The following is a 25,808-nucleotide window of genomic DNA, read 5'->3' on the forward strand; positions in this document are numbered from 1 at the left end:
TAGAAGCTGGGTGACAAAGCAGCTTTTATGAACCTAGTGGCGAGAGGAGAGTTTGACTCCAGATGCAGGAAGGATTGTAACCTCTATTAAGTTGTCAATTGGCCTTCACGAGCTCTTTTGAAATGAAATGCAAGAAAGGCGGCCATTTCCCTGATTGCTCATCTACACGTTTTGTTGCTGCGGCCTGCCCCCTTGTAGGTGCGATGGGGCTGTTTCACCAGATCCCCTTTCCCCAGAGCGGTGGCTCTTCATTGTTCTCTCTCTCTCGGCCCATTACACAACTCTGTCTTCGCACAGGGACAGCGGACAATTAGCATCTCAACAGCTGGCAGGAAGTCAGGCCCACAGCTCACAATGGCTTCACCTAGACACTTTGTCTCCTGCTTAATAATGGCTCTTAACAGGTATCCACTCCAGACAAGGGAAGAGCCGGATCACAACTTACTGTGATTCCATGCATTCTTGTCAACTGTGGTATAATGAAACTAGACAGGCTAGAATGGACTAGAATGTAACAGGTGAAGAGAACAATCTTCCTTATCCTCCTGAAGATTGTGAAGCTGAATTCTGATGTTTTTTGTAAAGAGGCAACTCGTCATGCAATGCTCTGTATACACCTCCCATTTGTACGTGATCACTTACACTCTTATAAGCTCCATTTTGAAATACATTTTATCATAATTATTTTATCAGTTATTATTGTTACTATGTTTGTGATGGTATTTAGCCACATAAGTCACAAGGATGCTGCTATTATTTTAAATTCTATTTAAAATTTCTAGCTTTTTCTTTTTATGGCTAAAAGCCTCTATACACAGGAGGTGCAGCAGAACTGGGCTGGAGAGCCTAAGATCTGAGCTCTGCTAGACTTCCCAGCCATCTTGACAGTCCAAGCACTCTAGCAGTTCCAGGACACGATAGGAGGATAGGAGCTGTTGTAAGCTGTTGTAATGTATAAACCATTATACATCTGATCTGCTATATTTATTTACTGAAGCTCTTTAAAGAAAATGTGGATATTTGGTTAACAAGGGCTGACTCAGCCTTGTTCCCATTGCTTGCTGGGATAGGCTCTGGCTCCCCTGTGGCCCTGATTTGGATGAAGTGGTTAGAAAATGGAAAATGAAGCAGCAGCAACCACAAGAGAATGTTTCCTCTGAATTCATCACTGTTTCATCAGTATTCTAAATACTGAATAGCGTAAGTCTGTGTACTTGACAACAGATACTTGGATTAGTTTCTCCATTTTCCTTCACTCTGGAAGGTCAATAATGACCCACACTGACAAAAGATAAAACCTTTCTCCTCCTTCTGGAATTAAATCTTCGAAGGCACCACATTAGACCACCAGGGATGTTTTTGGTCTAAAGCTAGGTCAATATGTAGTCTGGAATCTAAACAAGTACCACTGATCTGTTGAAAGCAGTGGGGTGGTCTCAGAACTGGGCGCATCTGCAGAAAACAACTAAAACATTAGAAAATCCAATTACAGCCCTCAGAATTCTGAAGAAATACACACACAGGTAAAGATGCACAGATGTCTTCTCCTTCTTATCAGACAGACTTACTCACATTGCAGATAGTGTTCAACCCCATACTGTTTGGAGTAAGGTGTATATTTTGCAGAAAAGATTGTTAATAAAAAGTTTAAAAAGTTCACTCTTCATTCTATTGTATAATGAATTGTATGTGACTTAGTATTCTAATATCTGGAGCTCATTTGGTCTGAGCTATATGTTTTGCAGCTTAAGATCAAATTTTAAAGACTGAATGTTTGAAATAATTGATTCTAGTGAGAAAACATTTAACTATGTTGGAAAGACTTCAGTTTGTGAAACATAGTTGTTTAAGAGGTGTTGCGAACTTCCATGAAAGTCTTATATATAGTTACATACCAATATGATGATGAGCACAAACCGACGTCCATATATCCACCAATATCAAACTTTGATTTACTAATATGTTATTTTTTCGAGTAGAAAGAGAGCAGGATGAAATTCTGAGCAATAGTATTAATGGAAACCACATCTTTTGTTTTTGCAAGAGCATCTAGATTAATTATTTATTGGAAACCACAAGTAACACAATAGCAGGAACATAGATCCAGAGATGGCTATGCTTAATATAGTGTCTGGAATATCAGCATGCTGCCAAATGTTCATGGGAACACAAACTTGAGACCATTTTAATTTGATTTCATCTGCTGCAAGAGCCTCATGAACATAAACATTAAAATGAATGCATTTCATATTATTTGAAACGTTCAATTTATGAAGTTGTTCTTACTGAGGTCTTATTTTAATTGAGAACTTATTACTGCAGTTTTACATAATATCACTTGACTTAGATTACATGCTTTTTATTGGATACCTGTGGGAATTATTTATAGCTTTCCCACATTGTCCAGATGGTGAAAATTATTTATCAGTATGTTATAATAATATAAAATGTTTTTTTTTTTTCAAACTCACCATTTCCCATTTTAATTTTCTTATGGGTATATAATACTCTGTCCTTGTCTACATTAAAAGTCATCAGGTCTTTCCCCAGTCTTGAATGTTATCTAAATCTTTCAGAATGGCTTTTGCAGTTCCTACAATTTTAGCTAATCTGTGAACTTCAGTAGTTTACTAAGTGTATTGATTGTATGTCATTGATATAAATTAGTAAGAGCAGTAGTCTTAATACAGACACCTGTGGTACTCCACTAATTATCCATTCCTCCATTTTCTTACCTATTTATCTAATACACGGTTGCAGGGGAGCTGGAGCCTAACCTGGAAAATAACAGGCACAAGGCACGATTCACCCTGGATGGGATGCCAGCTCATTGCAAGGCACAAACAGACATATACACACATTCACACCAGGTCCAATTTTTGATTAACTTATCAGTATGTCTTAAGACTGTGGAATGAAGCTGGAGCACTTAGAGGAAACCCATGCAAACACAGGGAGAACACACAAACTCCACACAGAGAGCTCCCCAGGAACTGAGCCCAGGGCTCTGGCACTGCAAGGCAGCAAGGCTAAAAACTGTGCCACTGTGCCACCCTTGTCTTAAACTTCTTTTGTTCCACTACATTCTTGTAGTTAATTGACCTCTGGAAAAACTGACCCTGGTGTGAGTGTGTGTCAGAGTGTGCCCTGCGATGGACTGGCATCCTGTCCAGGGTGTATCCTGCATTGGGTCTGTTGCTTGCCAGAATAGATTCTTGCTCCCCTCGACCCTGTATTGGATAAAGCAGTTAGGAGATAGATGAAAGTTTTAGATAAAAAAAAAATAACACTAAACTAGTAATAGGTTTATTCCATGCTGAAAAAAAGAAGAAAGAGAACACAACGTTTCGGCCGTGGAGCCTTCTTCAGGACACCTGAAGAAGGCTCCACGGCCGAAACGTTGTGTTCTCTTTCTTCTTTTTTTCAGCATGGAATAAACCTATTACTTGTTCCTTTGCAGCTTACGCATGCTGACGCAGCTACCCACCTGAACTACTAACACTAAACTAGTTTTAAGCAGTTTAAAGTAATGTTTTAAAACTTTAAAACCATTTTTGCTATTTATGTACCAAAACAAAGGCCAAAGCTGTTCATCATGAACATTAATGAATTATCCACACTGAGCTGAGCTCTAGAAACACAACAAAAATGTCTTTCAAAGACACCGGGCATTAATGTCATTGCAGAAGGTTTCCAGGTGTTATACTTACCTGGTGATTTACAGTATGTGAGTACAGTACTGTCTGTACTAAGAGAACAGTACTGTCAGTCTGAAATCGTTCTTCACTCAAGGTACAGATTTACTCATAAAAACCAGTAGATTTCTGTATGTTTCAATGCATGTTTGGGTACTCTTGTTTTCTTGTCTATAACAAAAGAAAACAAGGTTTTCAAAACATTGAGAAGGTAGCTGTGTGCTTGTCAGACAAGCAGCGGATGAAGAATGAGGTGATTCAGGGGCCAAACAGGGCTCGGTGCCGCTAACGTTCTCCACTTCTAAGAAGTCAAAAGTACCAAAGGTCAAAACCCCACCTTTATTGCACCTCTATAATTTACCTCTTTACCTTTCTGTTCTGCACCTGGATATTATTATCTCAGAGGCATTTTACAAACGTTCAGGTTATTTTTATAATTCTTTAATTACCTGTCATTTACTATTGTGCAGGCATCATTTTTTGGGGGCATAATGCACATTTTCCTCTCCTGACCCTGTAACTTAAGAAATTCCAAGGTCTGTTAAAAAGCCCATAGTGTGTGCATTAGTTTAATCTTTCCAACAGAGCGAAACAGTGTTTTCTATTAGCAGTGATAGACTGCCCCGATAAATGAACCTGCCTAGTTTGCTTGACATGGGAATGAACCCATCGAGTCTGAGAGGTAAAGATAATGGGTGCTAAAATAAGAGTGAAACGTTGTGAAGAGTGTTTCTTCTCATTGAGGTAATGGGAGATTTGTGGCAGGCCAGTCAGGGGTAACTCTTTCAGCATATGTGTGTGTAGAAGTGTCAGGGACGTGCTACTCTATATCGTTCTTGCCCTCTCAATGAACTGGACAGTCTTCTTTTCACTGGTTTATTTTAATTCCCACCATGCCAGCTGTCTGAAAGCTGCAGACGCTGTTTAAAATAAATTTGCTACTTGCTATAATATGCCTGCCAGCAAAAGCAAATGAACCTTTTCATGGGGTGCAGTCAGGAAGATCTTCAATTGCAGAAATTCACATACCACAAAATCCAAAAAAAATACACCCCCCTATTGAATTGTGTACTTGATGGATGAAAAAACTTGAGAAGTGTCTACCTACAGGTCAAGCGTGAGGCAGGGTTTTAAAAGTGTTGTAAGGGAGGACATGGAAGCTGGCCAGTTCTTAAGGTACTTACGCTACACAATAGGGTAGTACGATAGCAGCATGGTCTCAATTTCAATTTTTCTGATCATCTAAATTACCTACAAACTTTGTAGTAAAGGGTATTGAAATGTTATTTTTGCCGTGAACAAACTGTATTTTTTAGATTTTAATCCAACCGCATATATTTCTACCATTATTTCACTTCATTTTTCATTTCACATTAAACGTTTGTTTTCACTTCCAAAGAAATAGATGCAGGACAATTGTAAGTGGCTTTTTGTTTTTGCAGATCTGTTCCAATGTAATATGTTTTGACTGTCTGAAGGTTAGTGAGCCAAGTGTGCAAACACACCTGAAACTACAGCCTGGTTGGCTGGTGTTTGTGTCTAACACCTACAGCAGCCTGATGTTTTTATTGTGAGGAGTCATGGAGAGGTGGAGGCAGAGAGAGAAAATGTAAGCATGCATGCCTGTGACATGTAGTTACAACCTGTTCACATCTTGTACAAGTCCTGAGCATTGCTAGACAGCTGGTACTTTTCAGTACTGTGATAAAGCAGGGGAGAAAGTTGAGTGGAGTTCATGTGCAGGCCAGATGGGTCTCCGGGGAGGGCTGGAGTAGGCAAGACTGCTTTGACAAATGTTCGGGTGGGAGACAGACAGAGAGAGAAGATATTCACATATTCCTAAAACCACTGATTGTATTGCATTGACCCGAAAAGGGATGGCTCCATCATAAGATCAGAAAAATAGAACCTTAAGCAAAATGTTCCAAAAGGAGTTCAAGTGTTAAAGCTCTCACTTGGGATTTGTTATTGTTTCAATCATCAATATTTCAGCATTTAGACTAAAATATAATTTATTTGAAGTAGAGGTGAAATTAATTGAAAGATGATTTGGCTTGACAGGCTATAGGAAAGGCAGCTTGCCCATGTGGACTAGATGGATTGAACCCCCCACCACCACCACCCTTTCCTCATGAGGAATGAGCCAGGGAGATGCTGTGAGAGTGAAGATGGGGTGGAGATACTAAGGGGTCCTCAGGAGGAGTGATATAGATGTGTATGTGTAAAGACAGAGAAAGTGGATGAGATTTGACATTTTGCCTTTTCCTGAACTTCTGCTTAAAACACCATATTGTCACAACTGAAAAAAACAACGTTTTCCTGCGAAAGTTCTTCTAATTAACCTAATCAGACTTCTGTTGAAATAACTCTCATATTGTCCTCACCTTCAGTTGGATGGATTTCAGAAAGAGCATTTTTAAGAAATAAGATCAATGTAGAAGAATCAGATTAATCTCACTTCTATGTGAAAGACCTGACAGATTAGTTGTGTTCTCCAAACCTTGCTTCCGAGTAAGAAAATGGATATAACAGTTGAAAAGCCTTTAATCCTTAAAGGTTCCTAGAAGTTACTGAAAGAATTATGGTATCACACATTTTTCCACTCAGTGACAACATGTCAAATGTTCACTTGCTATGAGTGTTCTTTTCAGCGGCTTTTTCTTTTAAGTATAATCTGGACAGGATTCTTTAATGAAATGACTATGATGCAATAAATCATTTTTATTTACCACGTCTGACATGATTTGGCAAGTGCCTACGATTATGCAGTATAATTATTCAAATTGTTACTGAGATCCTGTATTCAAATAACAGAAATTAACTGATATGGCTTCTACACACATCCTTTGGATTGTTTTTTGTCTCAGTTCCTTTGTGATTTAAAGATGAAGAAAAACTGTCCAAATGCGTCTCAATGAGTCAAAATGAGTCAAAATGGATTAGAGTGCCTTTAGAAGGTTAAGCTTACTTCTAACAGAAAATCAGAAGAAAATAGGTATTTAACCATTGTGGTACTATGGATAACTATTTAACTGTTGTTTTACCACCTGTATTAACATGTGGACACCTGACCCCTGAATGAAAAAGTGAAACAAAAGCTACTGGACAATCCGAAGAGCGATTGAACAATGTGTATGTGATAAAGAAAGAATGAGAAAATGAATGGGTTGGACCGAGCATGAGCAAGAGTTTGTGACAGCACAGCATGAGAAAAGAAATGAAGACACATTATAGGAAGAACGGACTATCACTGGACCAAAGACACACTGGGACAGATTCTAAGAGACAAGTTCCAGCTGAGAAGAATCATGTATCACCCTTACATGATATCAAGATGAAATCAGAATTCTTGGCGGAGGAGGGCAGGTGAAGGCAGAAGCCAATGGGTTTCTTTCAGGTGATGTTGATGAATATGAAGCAGATAATAGTGATAATAGTCCAAATGGGAGAGCAAAGTCAGTATGGGATGCTAAATTAACAGAAATATTTATCTTCTTTATTGTCTCTTCCCTGCCTTCATAGAAGGGCCTGTAATCTACCAACTCCTAAGCACTCTCACGCTTTCTCTTTTTAAGGCCTTGTTTTAAAGTGTGAAATGTAGTTTTGTTTACTTTTTAAATTTTAGTCATAATCAAAAGGGGTTAGCTTAATCATTCTACTAATTGAGGCAGATTGGTCAGACATAGCTTTTCCAGTGCTAAGTAGTATAAGTGTAGTTTAGTAAATCTAATAGATCTAGCAATAAAACAGGATCAAACATAATTACAAGTCTCTTTTCCAAGCACACAGAATCTTTCCCTTACTGGTGACATGTGTTGCTCTTTGGCTTCTCATGGCTCTGAGGCTGTGGGTTTCTTCTCAGAAGAGTTCTCAGATATGGACCAGAATCAGTGTCTCGCTGGGTAGGACTAATGCTCTATGTTTATTAATAGATACATAAGCTGCTACCAATAAAGTTGCTTGATTCTTGTTCCTGGGGATCCACGTGATTCACCTTTGCCTTGCCATGTATCTCCTGTGTTTGTCAAGCCTGAAAAGCAGGTTGGAACTGTGTTTCCCCTAAACAAAGCTTCTTCAGATCCAAAAAGGGTCTTTTCCTCTCCTTTCTAATTATATTGTTGTGAATTATATCAATTTTCTGCGACACATTACCCTTACAGCACCGAATAAACACAACAGTCAGTGTCACCAGTTGCAGAAGTACCTTTCACAATAATTTTCAACCAATTTAAGAGTTAATCAACAAGGAAACGATGTTTTATGTGTTAACCTTCTTCCAGTGCTGACTATTCAGGTGACACCTAAAGAACGCTCAACAGCTGAAATGGTGTTTCTTTTCTCTTTTTTTCGTTTCTCTTTCTTTTTTTCAGCGTATAATTAACCTTTACATGTTACCTTGTAGCCAATGCATGCTGACGCGGCTGTGCTTGTTTTGGGAAGGAGTCATGTACAGTACATATTATTTTTTCTCTGTGCGCATTGCGAACCAGTATTGTCTGAAGGGAGACAGCATTTACTGCTTGACGTTGGATGATGGGAAAGGAAGAATGCTTGTACCTTTTCTGACAGTGTGGGGGTGGTTTCCTGAGAAGGCAATGAATTTGTTATTGCATCAGATTGGACAATACTCTTCAAAGAGCATTCCTCACTTGAGTGTGTGAAGGATGTGTCACATTCTCTTGCGGAGATCCTTGCCCCAGTGGGTTAGGTAAAATAAAGCTTCTTCCTCATCTGTGTTTTTACGACCAAAAGGACTTCTGCATGAATAAGACCTTTCAAAGATGTGTTAAAAGTAAGTTCCTTCCATTCTGTTTTGACCCTCGTTCTAGATTCAACACATTGCTGCGTTACATACGCTTTCACAAAAGGTTACATCAAAACTCTTCCCTGACTGAGTTAAACGCTTTGTGTTCTCAAGTTATTCCTTGAAAACATTTTCAAATTAGGCTGTAATAACAGCACAAGCTTGTTTTCATTCCTGAACCATTTATGCTTAGTGCTAGTTTGCATAGCCTGGTCAAGGCATCAACCAGGGGTGACATGAATCTCAGCTTTAAACAAATACATAAGAGCCATGACCCCTTTGTTTGGATTTTTCTCCTCTGTTCCAGACAGGGAGGAAAGCGACTAGGACCCACAGACGCAAGTATGAACACAAAACCTCCGAAAGAATGTACTAAATAACTCAAATGAGCTTAGCACTCAGATAGAAATGTTCCCTCACCATGTGCCAGTCAGAGCGCCTAAAAGCACACATAGTCCTGGTGAATAGAACTGGTCAAACAGTTAAGCTTGATTTTCATTCGCTCTGACTTTATTTGTGCTCCTAATGAGAAAGGGGGTATAAACACATTGCGGGGTGGGTGGGGTGTCAGGGCTGAGAGGAAGGAGGCTGTTCTTACCTGTCACTCTCTGTAAATGTGGCACGATTACCTTCTGGGGTTTTTATTCTTTCCTCTTTCCTCTTTGCTTTTTTTTTACACGCTATTTGTGGAGCTTCCTGCTGTGCTGTGACAAAGTTCATGGTTCAACTGAACTTTTGAACTTCTTGCGGTATGTGCAACAGTAGTACAGTGTCTGCATCAACCTTGAGCAAAGTTTTTATAGGATAAACAGCAATGTCGCTGGCGCTATTTGGTTTATTTTGGAAGGAAATATATAGTTTTTTCCCAGTTTCCCATTCTCGTTTTTCCCTTTCCTTGGCATCTGAAAGTACTTTGTTGTTAGCTGTACGGCAGTTAACAGCACTGAAAACAACACCTTAAACACTGATTTAGCACTGTTTGTTTAACAGATCAACGAACTCCACCTGACCTCTTATTGCAGGCTTCCCTAGAACAAGTCATAGCAGTATTTGTGATGGGAATGAAGCTTCCTATCTCATTTCACATGCTTCGGGGCTGGGAGTTCACACAGGCAGTCAGACTAAGCAGTTTACGGGGTGAAATGTCTTCTTTGTATACTTTGTTCCAGGCTCCTGAGAACCACAAAAAGCATCAGAGACAACTGGAATCTGAAAAATATCTTTCTGAAGTATTTCCCTTGTCTTCATGCAGTACAAAAACCATGACCGTCTGTAAGTGGCATTCCAGTATTAGAATATGATATGTACTGTAGTAATATGAGCTAACATGCTAAAAGGAACAGAGCTCAATTAATCTGACTTTCTTGCTTTCCTTTGTATGATTGGACATTGTCAGTAAGTTTTAGTGTCTATCAAAGCTAAGTGTTTTCCAATTATCTATCAAATAAAAAATAATGTAACAAAGGAAAAGCATTTTGACTTTAATAGAAGGGTGTGCTTCAGAAAATATTGAAAATAAGACTGATCTGCTGACATGAATCAGGAAAAAAAACACTTATTTAGACTATTTTGATATATTTAGAAATTTTAACACACGGTCAGGTCAATCATTTCAGCTACTCCTAATAAACACTAACAGTTTCCAGGTTCAGACACCTGTCACTTTCATCCAGAATTCTCCACACACCCAGGAGCATGTTGACCAAGAAACAAAACATGAACATACCATTATTTAAAATAAAGAAAAGCAAACATAAAATAAAATGGAATGTTTAGATGAAAAACTTCCACTGATCCTGTATCCTCTGTCCACCAAATGTACTACTGGAAACATTGAAACCATTCAGGATCTAGTTCCGATTTTTTCTCCAACTTGATGATTAAATCAATTGAAGAGCACTGTACAATAACTAAGCTTTATTTTACCTCCGTATTCATGCCGTATAGTGTCAGAGAAAGGCCCTGGAAATGAAATTAAGGAGTGTAGAGTGTAAGAAACACCCCAAGGCAACTGTCAGTCATGAACTCGGGGGGAGGTTTCAGCTTGTCTTCAGGTGAACTGACTGAAGAAATCCTGCAGCAACAGATGTTGTCTGCCACAGCCAGTAATTATCTCTCACCTTGGACGATCCTGTTTTAATCTATTTCTTATTGGCTTGCAGAATGTTTTGCATCCTTTCGGGCGGCTTGACACGCAGATGAAATAGAAAGTGAGCTCCTTTTGTTGTGCTGTATCTGTTTCACAAGGCTGTAAGCCATTCACAAGAAGGACAGCATTCTTTTAGTTTTGTCAATGGTTATAATGTCTGAAACTTTGTTGCACAACAAGGCACAGTAGCTCCTGAGGTTCTGCTTAAATTCTATAATTCCATAATGTATGCTTGGGAAAAAACAAATCTGTTTTTCTACTTATCTGGGCTATTGTGTACTGTAATTGTATGGTAAATTACTTTTATGTTTTAAATCTAAAAAGCCTCAGCTTCCATGTGCTACAGAATACGTTAAAAATAAGAATAAGAAGGCATTCAAAATGAGACGTTCTTCAACTTTCATATTTCCTTATTCTGCAAGGCCTGTTGTGTAGAATGTTATGTTGAAAACCGTTATCAAAACCAATGTCCACTGAGTATGTACTGTGTTCATGTCTGTTCCAATCGTTTTTAAGACTACTGTTTTTCATGGGGCCCTGTTCATATTAGCTGTAAATAACCTTTGGTTCCGATCAGCATGGACGGTAGGAATAAGATATAGTTCTGCAGGATGTGAAAGAACACAAGTGAAGAGCTACAGATCTGTGTCAAGTCCTCATCTGAAAAACCACTCTTGGAAACAATACCTTAATGGGTATTATGGGAAATTGTGCATGGAGGCTGTATTCCTTGTTCTTCTGCTTGTAGGTATAATCACATGAACAATGTTAAGTCCACCATATGTGCTTTGGGTGAGACAGACTGCTTAATTAATCTGGGAGAAAAGCACAAAATTCTTTAAATGCTTAACAAGTTGTTGAGTTGTTTCAGCCTGGCGATACAAAATTGCGAATTTTCTTTTCAATTGCACACTGGATTATTGATGGCCTTCCCAATTTGTAAAAACACATTTTTACCATTCCTGCTTCTCTTTCACTGAAAACTGAGAATCCCAACTTGGTCTCCCTTTACTGAGTCTGAAGAAAGCAGCACTTGAACTCTGCCGATGTCTGTCAGGGAGCAGCTATTTGAGTTTGCCTGGTATGAAAGCATTCCCTATTAAGGTGGGAATGCAGAGTATCCATTTGCTGTCAGGATCTTCTCAGTGATTATTAATGAGCTTCTTTTGTGATGAGGCAGAATTGAGACAGTATTAAATTCAGAGCAGAGATAACGTGTAGCTAAAGGAACTGGGTGCTTTGATCTTTGACAAAAATGAAACACTGGTAGGGGATGCTGGGGGGAGGGCACACATTTGGGCACTGTTGGGAGAACATAAGGCTCCAGATATTCACTATTTTGATCAAACAGGACTGTGCGACATCCCTTTGTGTGTTTAACACCCAGCTCGAATGTTCTATCAGTCACTTCAGTGATGTGTTGTGTGAATCAGAATGCTGTTTCCAAAGCAGGGAGGAAAACCTTTGACCTCAGCTGTGGCTCATACTGGCATCTCCCCGATGGCAGGTAGAATAATAAGGATGGAAACCTGAGGAGCTCTGATAAGCAACTTTGTAAACCTTATAAGCGCTGCTGTGTAATAAAAGCTATACACACAGCAGTTACAACAGTGACTAAGATTTCATTTTCTAACCAGTATGTCCATTACAGGGAAGCCGCAGTCTATACTGGGAAGCAACAGGCACAAGGCAGGATACACCCTGGATGGGACACCACTCCATCACAGGTGACTAATGTTTTACTTTCCTAAATGAAGAGTTTAAAGAGGTAAGAGCACAAAGGATAACTGTAATGTCTCAGTTCATTATGTATGATAAAGGCCTGATCCACTCTGTAATTGCACAGAAGCACCAGGAAAAACTAACCCAGAGTCAGGGTGTCTCAGAGGCACTTTTCCAAATAAGCTACACTTTTGTCTCCTCCACTTCATAGTGTGCTCGATGATAAGTGTGTGGATTCATGAACTGCGACTACAGGCTAGTTAATTTTTTTCTAAAGACCGCTCCTTTACCTCATTATCGTAATTAAAGCCTAGTTCAATGACCTGGAACAGCCATTTAAAGAAATTGTTATTGATGTGCATCTTTTGTATCATGCTAGAATACAAGTGACATTATTTCAGAGTGAGGTTAAAAAAGGTCATTTCAAATTTACATTTCCTTGGCCTTAAAAGGTGCACACTTCTACCTAATTTTTTCTTTTCCGTGTGACTCATATTTCACAGCTTTTATCTGTGCCTGCTGCTTGATTCATTATGTTATTCCAGTGAGCTGCTCATCTTTTTTATACTGACTATATAGAACTTTTTGTACAACATGATCATCTGAAAATGATTTCCTGTTGAGAACTGTGTTCTTTTGTACAGAACAGGTGAAGATGATCAGAAACTGATACTGTTCTAAAACCTGCTCTGCTTCAGATCACAGCAGCATGTTAAGCACATAGCAATTAACTGTTAATATGTCCATTTATGACACATTAATTAATGGCACATGCGTTACTTGACGCTGATACCGAAAAGAAGTAACAGCTGCTATGATAAGTGCAGTAACAAACGCTATTTGTTTCTGTGTCTCTAAAACTGGCCAGTGAGCCAGCTCCTTCGTAGCACGATGTTGGAATGGTAAAGCTCTGAAAGTAATGTTACTGCGTGCTGGGGGTGGGGGCTATAGTTACAACAAATGGAGGGTCTTAATTGAAGTTCAGGAGGAATAATGCCAAAAACCTCCAGTTTCACCCGACTGTTTAAAATCTTTATTATTCCCCAATATGAGCTATTCACATCCCACTGAAAAAATCTTTTTATGCAAGTTGTCTCATGCGTCCCTCCTCCAGCCCATCTCCACCTTTTGCACCCCTTGGTAACCTTCTCTCTCTGAATGGGGGTGCGAGCCTCCTCCTCTTATGGCCAGGCCTCTTAACCAAGCGGGTTAAGCCAAAACTTCTCACACACAACAGGAGATGCAACAAACATTCACAAAGTATCTGATTATTGGATGTTGTTATTCCTTGTGCATTTGAATCATGAATCAGAAATAGGTAAAACAATGTTACTGTGGTGGCATGCTTCTTTTTCTCACTGAACTTTGCCTGACCCTGCAAACCCACAGAAAGCCTGTCTTGATTATAAATAATAGCAATGGGCAGCCTAATAGGTAATCTGATTGGGAGTTTTAACATCTGATGTGATTCAACAAGAAGGGCAAAAGTGCAGCAGACATGCAAATGATGTTAGAAGCACTTTCGCTGAACTTCTTTGCAGTGAAAAGCCCTGTTTTCACTTCCACTATGAAAAAAAAACTTTTTAAGGATTATTAACTATTCTTCATCTATGTTTACTGTGCCTGTTGTGGCTAAGCACAAACCTGGCAATGGAGGTTTATGTTCCTATTGCACATTCAGAAGCTGACAAAAAATACTGCAGAAGAAGACTGGGGAAAAAAGGAAGCCGTTAAAAGAACTTCTAAGAAAAGTGGACGTGAAAAATGAAGTTTTTATAAGTACATTCTTTCTCAAAAAACCTTTTTAGATTTGTTGAAAACACAGACTAAGTTGTTTTTCCTTTGGAATCTTTGACACTTGTTTTTGGCCCAAAAGGAGGCTCTGCTGAATGTTGAATACAGGTGAATGTGTGGATGTCTGAAAGTTATTCTTTGACATAAATATATTAGCTGGGCAAATTTGCAATGACACAGAAAATGGTTTGCTAGATGTTGACCCCTTTTAGCATTAAATGTGTTTGAGACTTTCTGAAGATGAAAGGGATAAATTCATCCCCAAAGGAAAAGCCTTTGTCAGAAGAGCTGTGCAGTTTTCTATCTGATACTACAGACTATATTTCCTGTTAAAATATCGTACATATTTTACAGTCTATTACAGAGGTTATGAACAGCAGCATACTTATCCAAGCCATTGGTTGAAGGTTTCCTGTCTTCTTGTACACTCAGAATCGGAAGAATCTCAGTGTTGTGGTGTTGTTAGCCTGTGTTGGCAATCCCCCAAAGCCTGACCTCTGTCTGACACAAGCAGCTGTTTCTCCGGGAGTCACTATCAGTTCACTTCAAAGGTCACCAGATGTATTTTTTTAGCCGGTCAGTCACTTTCCTCCGATATTGGGTAGCTCGGCTGCTTGTTAATTCCAGCTTTGCATCTAAAAACAACTGCTTTGATAAGGGAGATCTGAATCCAGAACACTTGCTCTTTAAAACACCTGGATTACAGTTGTGTCAGAAGAGCTGTCCCACTCAACAAGAGCAATACATTCCACGTCAGCATACATCTTACTGCCTTTAACTGATACACTGCCTCGTACCTAAAGTACTGCCAAGTCCACAAAAAAAAAGTATCAGAAACTGTTTTTTTCTGAATTTCTACAGTAGGCGCAATGTATTTTCATTAGAGGCTCCTCCCAGAAATAATTTCGTTTTTTTTTTTTAAATGATTGCTGGATCACCAAGAGAATCTACCTGTCCTGCACTGAAGGACTCATGTGAGCGCTCATACAATTTTAAAGAGCTGGCCAACAACAAACACAAATTAATAATGATCGGTATATACTTGTTCCCTGCAATTAACCAATGGAAATCCCATATATATATAAAACTGATTATATATAAGGTAATAATGAACTGATGCCTTACTTCCCATTATTTGTCTGTTATTTTCGAAGGGAGATGTGGTTAAAACTTCCAATCAAAGCAAAATTCCTCTCCTTTTTCTAATAATACATCCTTTGTCAGAAACTGTAGATCAGTCTGATGCACTAAACATATACTAAGTCTTTGGTAAGGGTAAGACTTAAGTAAAATGTTTTTTTATTAATGACAATTAAAAAGCATCTAACTCTTACCTATTAAACCTATCTCTGTATTAAGTTTGAAAAGCTTCCTGATATGAAAATCATCCTGATGACATTTGACTTAAAGGTATTCAAAACATCACCCAAGGGCACATTTTAAAGATAGACTTATTTTTTAATATTTCTTGTTAATAAAGGGAGAAATGGTGAAATAATTCCCCCCAGTTTTCTGCAAATGGCCCTTTGAGTGCTTGAATTAATTTGTCTTTGATTCATTAATTTTGTGCTTTGTTGAATTATTTTCCATTACTCTACAGGTGCTACAGCTGTTATCTGTACATGATGTGAAAGTTAACTGTAGCTCTTTTCTTGGGATTTTAAATTAAACATGCTAAATAACCAACAGCACAGTGCGTAAAGCATCTCTTGTAACAATGCAGGTCCTGCAGCAATTACATTGATTTACTCTGCGCAATGTTCAGTTCAGTGGACTGAATAAAAGAGAAGTGGGTTTAAAACTTCTTTCACACCGCTCCAATAAATTCTGTTTCATCCTTGTGAATTTCGACCAAAATGGCTGGTAATTGAAGGACAAAAAAAAAAGTTTTGTTTTCCCCTGAGATGTTAAACAATCGGGGACGCAAATGTTCTTTACAAGGTGATAGGAGGAAAAGTTCAGCTGCATCTATCACCGAAGCTGGACCTGCGGCGATAGGAGGGAGGGACATTAAGGTGTCAGCAGAGGAACTCTGGAAGTATAAATCAGGCACTGTGCAGCTAGCCCGGCACAGGCACAGCAATGTGTTTGCCAGCACTGCAAAGTCTGTTTTCTCACTGTCATGCAAGGATGTTCTTCTTCCATGACCCTTTGTGCTGAGGATACAGACCTCCAAAAGACTCCGAATGCAGGGAGATTCTTTTAAATGAGCTTTCCTCTTCGTCATGTCGAATTCACCAAACAATTTTCATAACGTGTAGCCCAATATTCAGTATTTCCGCCTTTGTTTAATAGTGTATATTTGCTCCCTAATGTAATTCATTTTTACCATTGATATACAATGTAAGTAGCTGACATACACTATTCCTGTATAAAAATAAACTTCATTATATCACAGGTCCACAACTGTCACTGAATTTTTGTTTTTCCCTAAATGTTTGAAAATAAACTGAGTTTCTGGATGTGAACGTTTAGTCATTAAATTATTTTCTGTTGTTTCCAGGATTTTAACCTAGAATGTGATGTAATAAGCTTGTTTTGCTGGGTAGATTTTCACCAACCTAAGCCACTCTCTTCAAATTGTGCTGCTTAGTCTCATCGGTATTACCTTTCAGGCATTATAATAAAAGTTGTTATTGGCTTCAGTCTGTCTTGAATTTTGCCATGTAAAAAGTCTAATTAGACATGTCTAGAATATATAACATCTTAGTAGCAATATGGTATTTTAGATCTATGCCAATCTGAATATTGTTATGTTGGAAGTACTTTCCATTTCATTGTCAGAAACTATACAGATCTTACCTGGACACAGAGAGTGACGCTAATTAATTTAATCTAAAGGGAAAAGTAATGCTGAGCTAGTACTGAAGAGAAACTTGCAGTTGTCTTAGAATAGGCCTCCTTTTCACATTTCCCAAGATTTTGTTAAGCATATTTCAATGCATGTAAGGCTTTTTAATTAGGCTGTATTTTGTATATTGGCAAGGGTTTCATTTTTTGTTTGCACAAATCATCAATCTTTTGTTGGAAAAAGAAAACTGCCTACAGTTTTGATAGCACAGCACAGATACGGTTACTTCCAGGTTAGTGTGGGCTCAGAAGGTCATGAGACATTGGTGATGCATGACACAGGTGTGTTACTCTGGAACATCATTCCTTCCAGAGCAGTTGTGCTGGCTTTGCATTGGACTATGGAAACACTGGACATGGACATTGATCAAGGGTTCCTTAAAACACAGCACTTCATCATGTTAAACCACATTAAGGTTGTTTTTAAAGGTTATCTTTAGAAACAAGAGCACATTTCATGAGTTCATTGCTTAGTTTCATTACCCCAAGCACAGAAATTGTATAAGATTCCTATTATATTGCTCATATGGGAGCTTTTATGAAACTATGAAATCAGCATGTGCCCATTTTCCATTACTCCAGAACCTACTGCATTCCATTCCATCACCCTGCAGGCCAGCCCCTGCCCACACAGGCCAGTCTTGCAAAAAACACTGTAAGGGTAAGCATCTGTGTGTTTTACAGGAAGATTAACCATATCAGTTTGTAAAACTAAATGCTTTATGATTGGAAAAGAAAGAGGATATTTGCATTAGAATTCATCAGCTGTGTGTCCCCTTTATGGAGGATTGCATTTATAATATTTGTCACTAGGACCATGACAAAATATCTGCAACCACAATATATTTTTTTAATTTTTTTAAGAAATAAACACAGAAACATCTGAAATATAGAAATCTGCACTTTTATTTAAAAGTAGTACCACATTTCTGTTTTTCCAATGAGTGACATTTTGCCCCAAAAGTCTCACATATAACCTATAAAGGTTTCCAGTAATATTTCTCAACGTCTGTCCAAAAATAATTATTTAAATAGATCCCATACAGTAACGTATTTAGTTTAAATAAACTGCTTTAGAAATGACTAAAATAACGATATGTACATATTTGTTTAACTCACTTTAAATAAAAGTTATCAGCTTTAATGAATCACTAGGATCCACATATAGTGCTTGCAAAGTGTTTTTTCTTTACAAAAATATTAAGGGTCTCGTATAAATATCTATTGTATTAAAAAATATACAAGTCAAATATAAAATGTAAAACATTTCTCCTAAAATTAATAATGAAACAGGCTATTTACAAATTAAATGCTATAGGTTCTTTCTCTTCCTTGTGTGTGAATTAGTTGTAGTTGTCAACAAATTTGCTGAACTTTGTGGGTAGATTGTCCACTGGATACACAGTTGGGCCTGTTTTCATGGTAGGGGGGCCATTCAGAAGTGTCCAGTTGCATTTCGTGGTCAGCTCTATTAAAAAGATCTTGAGGAGTATTTTTGCAAACTCCTTGCCCACACACCTCCTAGAGCCTCCGCCGAAAGGTATGTAGTTGTACCCAGGTGTGTCCTCAGGAGCTCTAGACATAAAGCGCTCAGGGTGAAACTCCTCTTTATTAGGGAACACCTCCGCGACATCATGTGTGTCACATATGCTGTAAATAACATTCCACCCCTTCGGGATCTGGTAGCCCTGAAAAATCAAAGAAAATGTCATCAGAAATCTCCAGGTGTGAATGGGTGGTGTTGGTCCAGGTCATGGTTTTGTGACATGGTTTTAGAGCAATGGGTCTCCGGCTTCCTGCTGCAGCAATTTGCTCTTTTCACACAGGAGAAAATATTTTATTTTAATTTGGTGCGTAAAAGGATTCATGCACACTGACATGCACAAGTATGAAATGGGAAGTAGTTCTTTGCATAACGAAGTCCATGACTGTAAGAGACCCATGGAGCTTACTTTTCTTTCATGTCTGCAATATATCCAGGCAATTAGTCTGGGGATTACAGTATTGGTGAATGTTTAATGGGCCATAATGCTGTTATTTGCGTTGACGACAAACATATGTGGTGGAATTCCTCATGAGGAATTCACAAGCAGTAGTTTCCAAAGCTCAGAATACAAGCAATACCGTTTTCCTATTAAAATCATTATAAATCATGTGCAAACTGCAGTGCTACGCTAAGCAGGGCAGAACTATGGGCACAATCGCTGGGGTTCTTCTTCCACGTGTTTACATAATATTTACTTTTTCTAAGCGGGTTATTGTGCCATCTAAGATTGAAATAAAAGAATGAAGGGAACAAAGTGTAACCTAGCAAATAGCAACTAAATCGTAACGCCTTACATTTGAAGAGAACGACGCGGTTAAAGTGACTACTTTCTTATTTAAATCTGGAAAGTACTGCTGTAAACACGATATTCCTTCACGTTCGCTAGCTATTAAAGGATTGGTTGTAAACTTGGGATATATTGATGAACAGTTATACACACTAGACTTTGCCTTACATTCAGCTCAAATGTTTTGAGAGCCACGCGAAAACCACCAGGCACCGAGGGGTTTATCCGCAGTGTTTCTTTGATGACGCATCCGATGTATTTCAGTTGTTCCAGAGTCTCGATGTTCAGCGATTTGTCTTGAGAATTGGCTCCCAGCAATCCCTGAAAACAGGAGAAAGGAGTGTTTTACAATTTACCCGTGAATTAAAGGGAAGTCAGGTTTGACTCCAAGAGGATAGAGAGAGATGGAAAACGCGACTGTGCTTCACCTTCGCGTAGAGCTCCTGTCTCATGCGCTGCACTACATCCTGATGCAAACCGAGGAACGTCACTAGCGATGTTGCTGTACTGGCGGTGGTCTCATGACCTCCAAATAACAATTCGGTTGCGGATTCTTTAATCTCCTGTTAAAGAAAGCGCGTTTCACAACATTTAATTCAGCAGAACGCTAGTTGTAATTTTACTTAACTTTTTATTTTCCCATGCTGAGAACGGTAATGAAACAACGAGAAAGAAAATCTACCTGCATATTGAGCGGCTCTCCGTTTTTCCTGCAGTTTTCTATCAACAGCTGCAAGGCGTCTTTGTGGTGCCTCTCGTCGGCAGGCTTTGAGATCTTGTTCTTTATATTTTCTTCAATTTTGGAATGGATAAAATTGCGAGCCTTTAGACCCTGTTAAAGAAATAAACATTTCAGTATTTTAGAATGGCATCTTGGACGCCGGATGCTGCCTGCGCCCTTATCGTCTGTATTTACAAAGGTACCACTCGAGATCAGCGTGGCAAGAGCATCATCTGGCATTTACCCGGTACAAGCCGCTGAAGGGCACATCGATCGGGAGGGAGAATAGATTCTTTATCATCTCCTCGAATGCTTCCACCAGCTCCTGTTCGTCGGACTTCGTTTGTTCAGGCTCAAAGCCAAGCAGGAGCCTCATCGCGATGCGGAACATGAGCCGCTTCATTTCGGGGTAGACCAGCACGCAGGAGTCGCTTTGGAGCCAGGTCGTCACAGCGCACCTCACCTCTTCTTCAATTACTGGGATGTAATGCTCCAGGGCGTCCCTGGAAAAAGCTTTCATGACCGCCTACAAAATGCGAGAAGAAACCCTGAATGAGTAAAAATTCGGCTCGAGGAGCAGACTTGTTGAAATGTGTACAATGCAGGAGGGATTTCAGAATACCAGAGCGTATCCGCATTTACACTTTAACGTTTTGAGAAGGGCAAAAGGCTCCGGACATTACATTACAAAAACGCACAACGTTTTTACATTTACAATCTGCTGAGGGGGGGGCGAGACACTCCATTTGTAACTCACCTTTTTCTTGCTCTTGTGCTGCGCGCCGTGTAGATTGGAGAGGGTGTCTGAACCAAGGATGGTTCTCACTGACGCTGGCCACTGAACGGCGACAAGTTTATGTTCACCCAGCAAAATCTGCCTCACGTTTTCAGCGCCCATTACCCGCACCGTAGGGCTGCCGAAGAGATGGGTCTTGTAGATAAATCCATACTTCTGGCGTTTCATCTGCAGGAATTTCCTTCTCTGCAAAGATAAGGAACTGGGCTTTAGCTGCAGTCAAGAGTTTGACGCAATCCGACATCGGCATTTTCCATAGCAGGAAAAAGATGACAATCTCCGGGTGCACCTAAAAAAGTTAAGAGTTCAAAAATGACAGCGAAGAAAAACACAACAACGGGTCATATTGTAGCAAACAAATCGACGTCCTAAAATACATTTCATCTAGATAATGTATCTTAATTGCCGACTTGTAGCTCGTATTTTAAAGAGGGTGGCGCTCGCGTACACCCTGCTATATACAGAATTAGGATGCATGCCGTGACTCGATATCAGCCCTTTGCAGTTGTGTTGCGATTCCGGACCCAGATGCTTTACCTGAAGGACCATGTGGAGAGTCTCGCCAAGGAACGGCAAACCCATGGTACCTGGAGGAAGGGGGCTCCGACAACTGGGATCCCGTCCGCTTACAATGTAAATTTCCCAGAGCTTTACGGCGGCTAAAAACAGCAACACGGGGAGCACAAGAGTGCAGAGAACCGTTGCGAATAATGTATACAAAACCATATTGACGTTGCGTCCTGGGACTACAATGTGATGGAGTCCGACAGTTCTCTTTTAGGTCAAAGATTCTCTAAGGCGTTTCTCTCGACTGGTGAGTCTCAATGCTTATACCCCCTTTTATACTCGTTTCCAGGTCTCGGCCTCCTGTTACCTTGGTCAGATAAATTAGTTCACACAAAGTTCATCTTTAATTGTAGTGCCATTCCTCTTTGCTCCGCCCATTGGAGAAACGCTGTCCTAAAATCCTTAACCATTTGTTATAAGCCCATTTTAATACCACCTCCTGGAGCAGCTAGACAATCCTTGGATTTAACTTTGAAAAGGTGTTAATTCCCCAACACAATGGGAAGCACGGAGGGCTCTTTGTGGCAAATATTCTGCAGTTTAAACTCCTTACTTTGCTTGGGCTCTTAGCTGTAATGCCTGGGGCGGGCTTAATTGAGCAAGATTGCAATTATTCTTTACTGACTCTGGTACTTCTGCATTCAGATACAAAGTTTCTTTTTCTTACCCAAACTATAATTTCAAAATATACTCCCATTTCCTGTTCTAATTAAGTGTCGATTACCCGATTACCTTTATCCTTAGTAGTTTAACTCAATTTAACAATTAGTCTTTAATTGCTGTCCTTAGAGTTACAATATCACTGACTCATTACATTACAATGATTTTTCTAAATTATTTGGAGTGTGGTTAGCGTCAGTGATGAGGATAATTCGTGCGCAGAATGTATTGTCATTTCCCCGGGTGTAAAAGTAACTTCAATATCAATACAAATTGTTAGTTGCAATAGTTACTTTATAATCTCTGTGTATTAGAGATGTTATGATCTAACTATGGATTGTATGTATATACAGTATAAGCACCCATTTAAGAAAGGTGAAAATTCTACCCATATACAAAAACATAGATGCCTCAAACATGAAATTATGAAACCAAGGAGCAAGGGAACAGATGTAAAACTCACTATCATTGTGTTTATCGTTACGTCGTGGAGACAATATGGAGAGGAGCTCTTGTCCACACTTTATAAACAGCGGTCGTGGCAAAGATGCAGGCTAATCTAAAATTAGAGTCTGGCCTGGCGTTAACCCTGTTTACAGTGTCTTCCAGGGCCTCCACGAAACTACATCAACGTCAGACTGAAGTGGATTCCTAAAAAATATGATATAGTGCTCGCCGTCGGTTCAAACTCGGGTCAGTTTGAAAACTAAGGGAGCAAAGCAAGGTTAAATCAAAAAGTAAACAGCGGCGCTGTTGCCACCCACAGCATTTATAGTTGCTTTTACAACAGCTGCAATGCCAAAATCCCGCACGACCGCCGCCTGACCGCTTGCAGGATGTTTTTGTGCGCATAACGGGAGCGCATTAATGAGGTTTCTCTTTTATTATAAAGTCAGATTGCCTCCCTGTATTGTGCCACGTGACCGTTTGCCCTGTAATTTACCTTATTCTCCTATTTGGCCGAGCTACCTTAACTGTTGTATACACCCCCCCCCCCTCTTCCATTCATAATAATAAAGTATTTTCCATTTTTTGCATCTATGATTCGCTTTTTGTTTTTACCATCGCCAACATCGCCATTTGTGTTCGCAATAGAACAATAGGTATAGATTTGTGTTCGTATTTCTTTAAGGAAGATCGATCTGTTGCTCGGTCTTTCTTACTACGTTCTTAGGGGTGCAGTTTTGGAATGGGGAACAAATAGATTTGCTCTTCAATGAGTAAGGAATGTTTTTGACCTGGCAGCAGCAGCCAAGTGTTTAAAATGCTTAAAATGCCATCATATCCTGTTCCACCCTTCTGCACACACATACTACCTGAGCGAAGTTCAAGTATAGTTCACCCGCAGCTCGCAGGGAGTGCTCAGAATTATTAACCACATATTTGCTGTATCTGTCATTTATGTGTTATTAACCAGGGTGTCTGCAACCTGCTTCCTTACTGTAAAGATGAATACAGATGTGTTTGGCAAGCAACACCGTCCATCCTATTTTTAAAACTACTACTTACGTTGTAGCCTTACTATTTTTCCTAAGTGCCAAGTAAATAAAACCGCATGCTTAGGCTGTATTTTGCTCCTTGTTCATTACACGAGCTGTCACCAACTGTCAAAACATGTTTAAATACCCCTTTAATATTGGGACGCGATTCTAGAATATAAAGAAATTACAGGTCGAGAAATATTACTCACTCCAATAAAACAAGCTGTAGGGAATGCGATTAAACAAAAACTGGACGTAAAGAAACAAAATATATAGTCTTGTGTAAACGTACTGGAATTGTTGGAAACGGGGCGTCGTTGATTCATTCCTGTTGTTTATTATGAAACTATACCTACTTATCAACGATAGGATGTCCCAAGTTTATTGGAGGCGGATTAATCGTCGCAAACAGTACCTGTAGGTGCTGATCCTGCTGGATTAGTTGAGTTTGGACAGAGGGTGGCATTTTATGTCTGGAACTACATGGATAAATTGCCAGGACTCAGTTAGTCACTAGAATGAATCAGCAGTGGCTGGTAAACTTCGCAAATATAACGTTCGTTTGATTATAAAGTTTATTTGAACAACGCAATTAAACGATCTAAACAGATTAGTTAATGTCAATGATTCAGCCGAGGGGTGTGAATATGCCTGTAACTGCATATCGTCCACTTCTTTTCGATTTAAGTAATAAAGTTGAATCTGTGTTACAGGTCAAAAGATATTTGCTCCCGCGACCCACTTACCCTAAAGGTTAGGCGTGTAAACGCTTGTCAGTCCTTAAGGTTTTAAATCCCCCGTGTGAGCTCTTCCGAGTGTGATGAGCTCTGTGTCCCCCAGCGTCGTCAGGGATTAGCGCTGGAAAACTCCGCGATGCCTCCAGGTCCTTTTCCCATTCCCGAGCGCTGACCTGCTTGTGACCTACAACACGGACCGTGACATCTCTGTGAACTCTGGCGCAAACCTCGCCAAGTTCACTGTCCATCAAATAACGAGATACGGGAGCCTGAGCACCAATAATTACGGCAGGAAAGCTTTATTATCTCCACAGCGATCCATTCTGCTACTGTCAATCACAACAATCAAATAAAGGGGATAATTAAAACCACTTACAGTAATCTTGTAATTGGGTCAAGAGATAAACAGCCTTTTCACTTGTCTGTAAAGAAACTTTTAATTGACCCCATGTGCTATGGTAACGGCCTCTTTCACAATGCCGATCACACTTTAAACTGGCAAACCCAAACTGACGTTACATTTTATTTTTCTAAATATAAACCGATTAATTTTTCTAAAATCCCAGAGAAACTTTCCGATACCTCGGCAAAACCATTCAGATCCCCCAGAGAGATGAGTCTCTCTTATTTTTCCATAACCATTTGGGTTCATAACATCGATTTTATTTTACTGCCAGCTCATCTGCTGTTTGTGCAGTCATCTGACTCGTTTAAGGCGCCTTTGGTGTTGTGCTGCTCAAAGTTAGTCTTTGAAATTTGTACCCACCGCCTACTGGTTTACCCAATGTTAACAATGCGCATTCACCTTAAAGACAAGGTCAGGAGGGCATCATTTTGTGGTTCAAAAAAGGGTCACCCTGCCAAGAGAACTCAGCTATCTGTTAAGGTGTAACCTTTTGAAGGGTTTAATTTAAATTATTGTTAAAAAGCGTCATCTATATGTATTAGGTCCATGGCATTTTTTCACTCACGTATTTGTAAATGTTTACGTTTATTCATAAGAATTTAAATGAGCTCGCGTTCACATAGCTCCATTTCTCAGCATTTTTTAAAACATTTTTTTAAAATCCAGTGATAAGAATGTCTTTCCCTTCATAAATAAAGATGCTTTGTAAGTGTATGTTCCCCAGCAGCAACGATAAAAAGGAAAACAAAAAAAATTAATTAGCACCAAATAACAGTAATAATTAATTGCATCAATACTGTTGGAATAACATTTGGCGTTTATAGAAAATGACAAAATTAAATGGACATTTAATGTGCTTTTCTAACACAAAAATGTATTGTTGTTGTCTTCTGTTCTATTGTTGATTTTAACATGGTTATACTGATCCATTTGAATGTCAGATTGTGTTGTTGTCAAAACAAGGTTTGAGGGTATTAGGAATATAGTTGAAATGCATTTTACATCTTTAATGGTTATCATCAAATCATTTTATTTAAAACAAACACAATCAAATGTCTCATGTTTGGTTAAAAAAAACTGAAACTTTATTTGA

General features: G+C 39.2%; 1 protein-coding gene across 2 annotated transcripts; it reads right to left on the minus strand.

Annotated features, from left to right (window-relative positions):
- Nucleotides 1–17,899: 17,899 nt before the first annotated feature.
- On the minus strand, nucleotides 17,900–24,475 carry cyp26a1 (cytochrome P450, family 26, subfamily A, polypeptide 1). 2 transcript variants are annotated; one of them, XM_015346535.2, is made up of 7 exons: nucleotides 24,319–24,475; nucleotides 20,826–21,050; nucleotides 20,313–20,594; nucleotides 20,030–20,179; nucleotides 19,776–19,910; nucleotides 19,516–19,668; nucleotides 17,900–18,702 (listed from the first exon to the last, which is right to left on the minus strand). In XM_015346535.2, exons 2-7 carry the CDS (start codon nucleotides 21,030–21,032, stop codon nucleotides 18,358–18,360), a joined length of 1,272 nt encoding a protein of 423 aa, XP_015202021.1. In that variant the 5' UTR covers nucleotides 21,033–21,050; nucleotides 24,319–24,475; the 3' UTR covers nucleotides 17,900–18,357. The 2 variants fall into 2 exon arrangements, with proteins under 2 accessions (XP_015202021.1, XP_006630556.1); XM_006630493.3 differs by lacking the exon at nucleotides 24,319–24,475 and adding an exon at nucleotides 21,402–21,703.
- Nucleotides 24,476–25,808: the final 1,333 nt, after the last annotated feature.

The sequence above is a fragment of the Lepisosteus oculatus genome, chromosome 4, assembly GCF_040954835.1.
Source record: "Lepisosteus oculatus isolate fLepOcu1 chromosome 4, fLepOcu1.hap2, whole genome shotgun sequence".
Lineage (NCBI taxonomy): Eukaryota > Metazoa > Chordata > Actinopteri > Semionotiformes > Lepisosteidae > Lepisosteus > Lepisosteus oculatus.

Excerpts from the sequence above, each read along its gene's own strand:
- cyp26a1 (XM_006630493.3), bottom strand. The coding sequence starts at position 21,590 with ATGGTTTTGTATACATTATTCGCAACGGTTCTCTGCACTCTTGTGCTC. Across the intron at positions 20,180-20,312 it reads CCTTCAGCGGCTTGTACCGG|GGTCTAAAGGCTCGCAATTT; the intron begins GTAAATGCCAGA and ends TTTCTTTAACAG. Across the intron at positions 19,669-19,775 it reads GACAGGAGCTCTACGCGAAG|GGATTGCTGGGAGCCAATTC; the intron begins GTGAAGCACAGT and ends TCCTGTTTTCAG.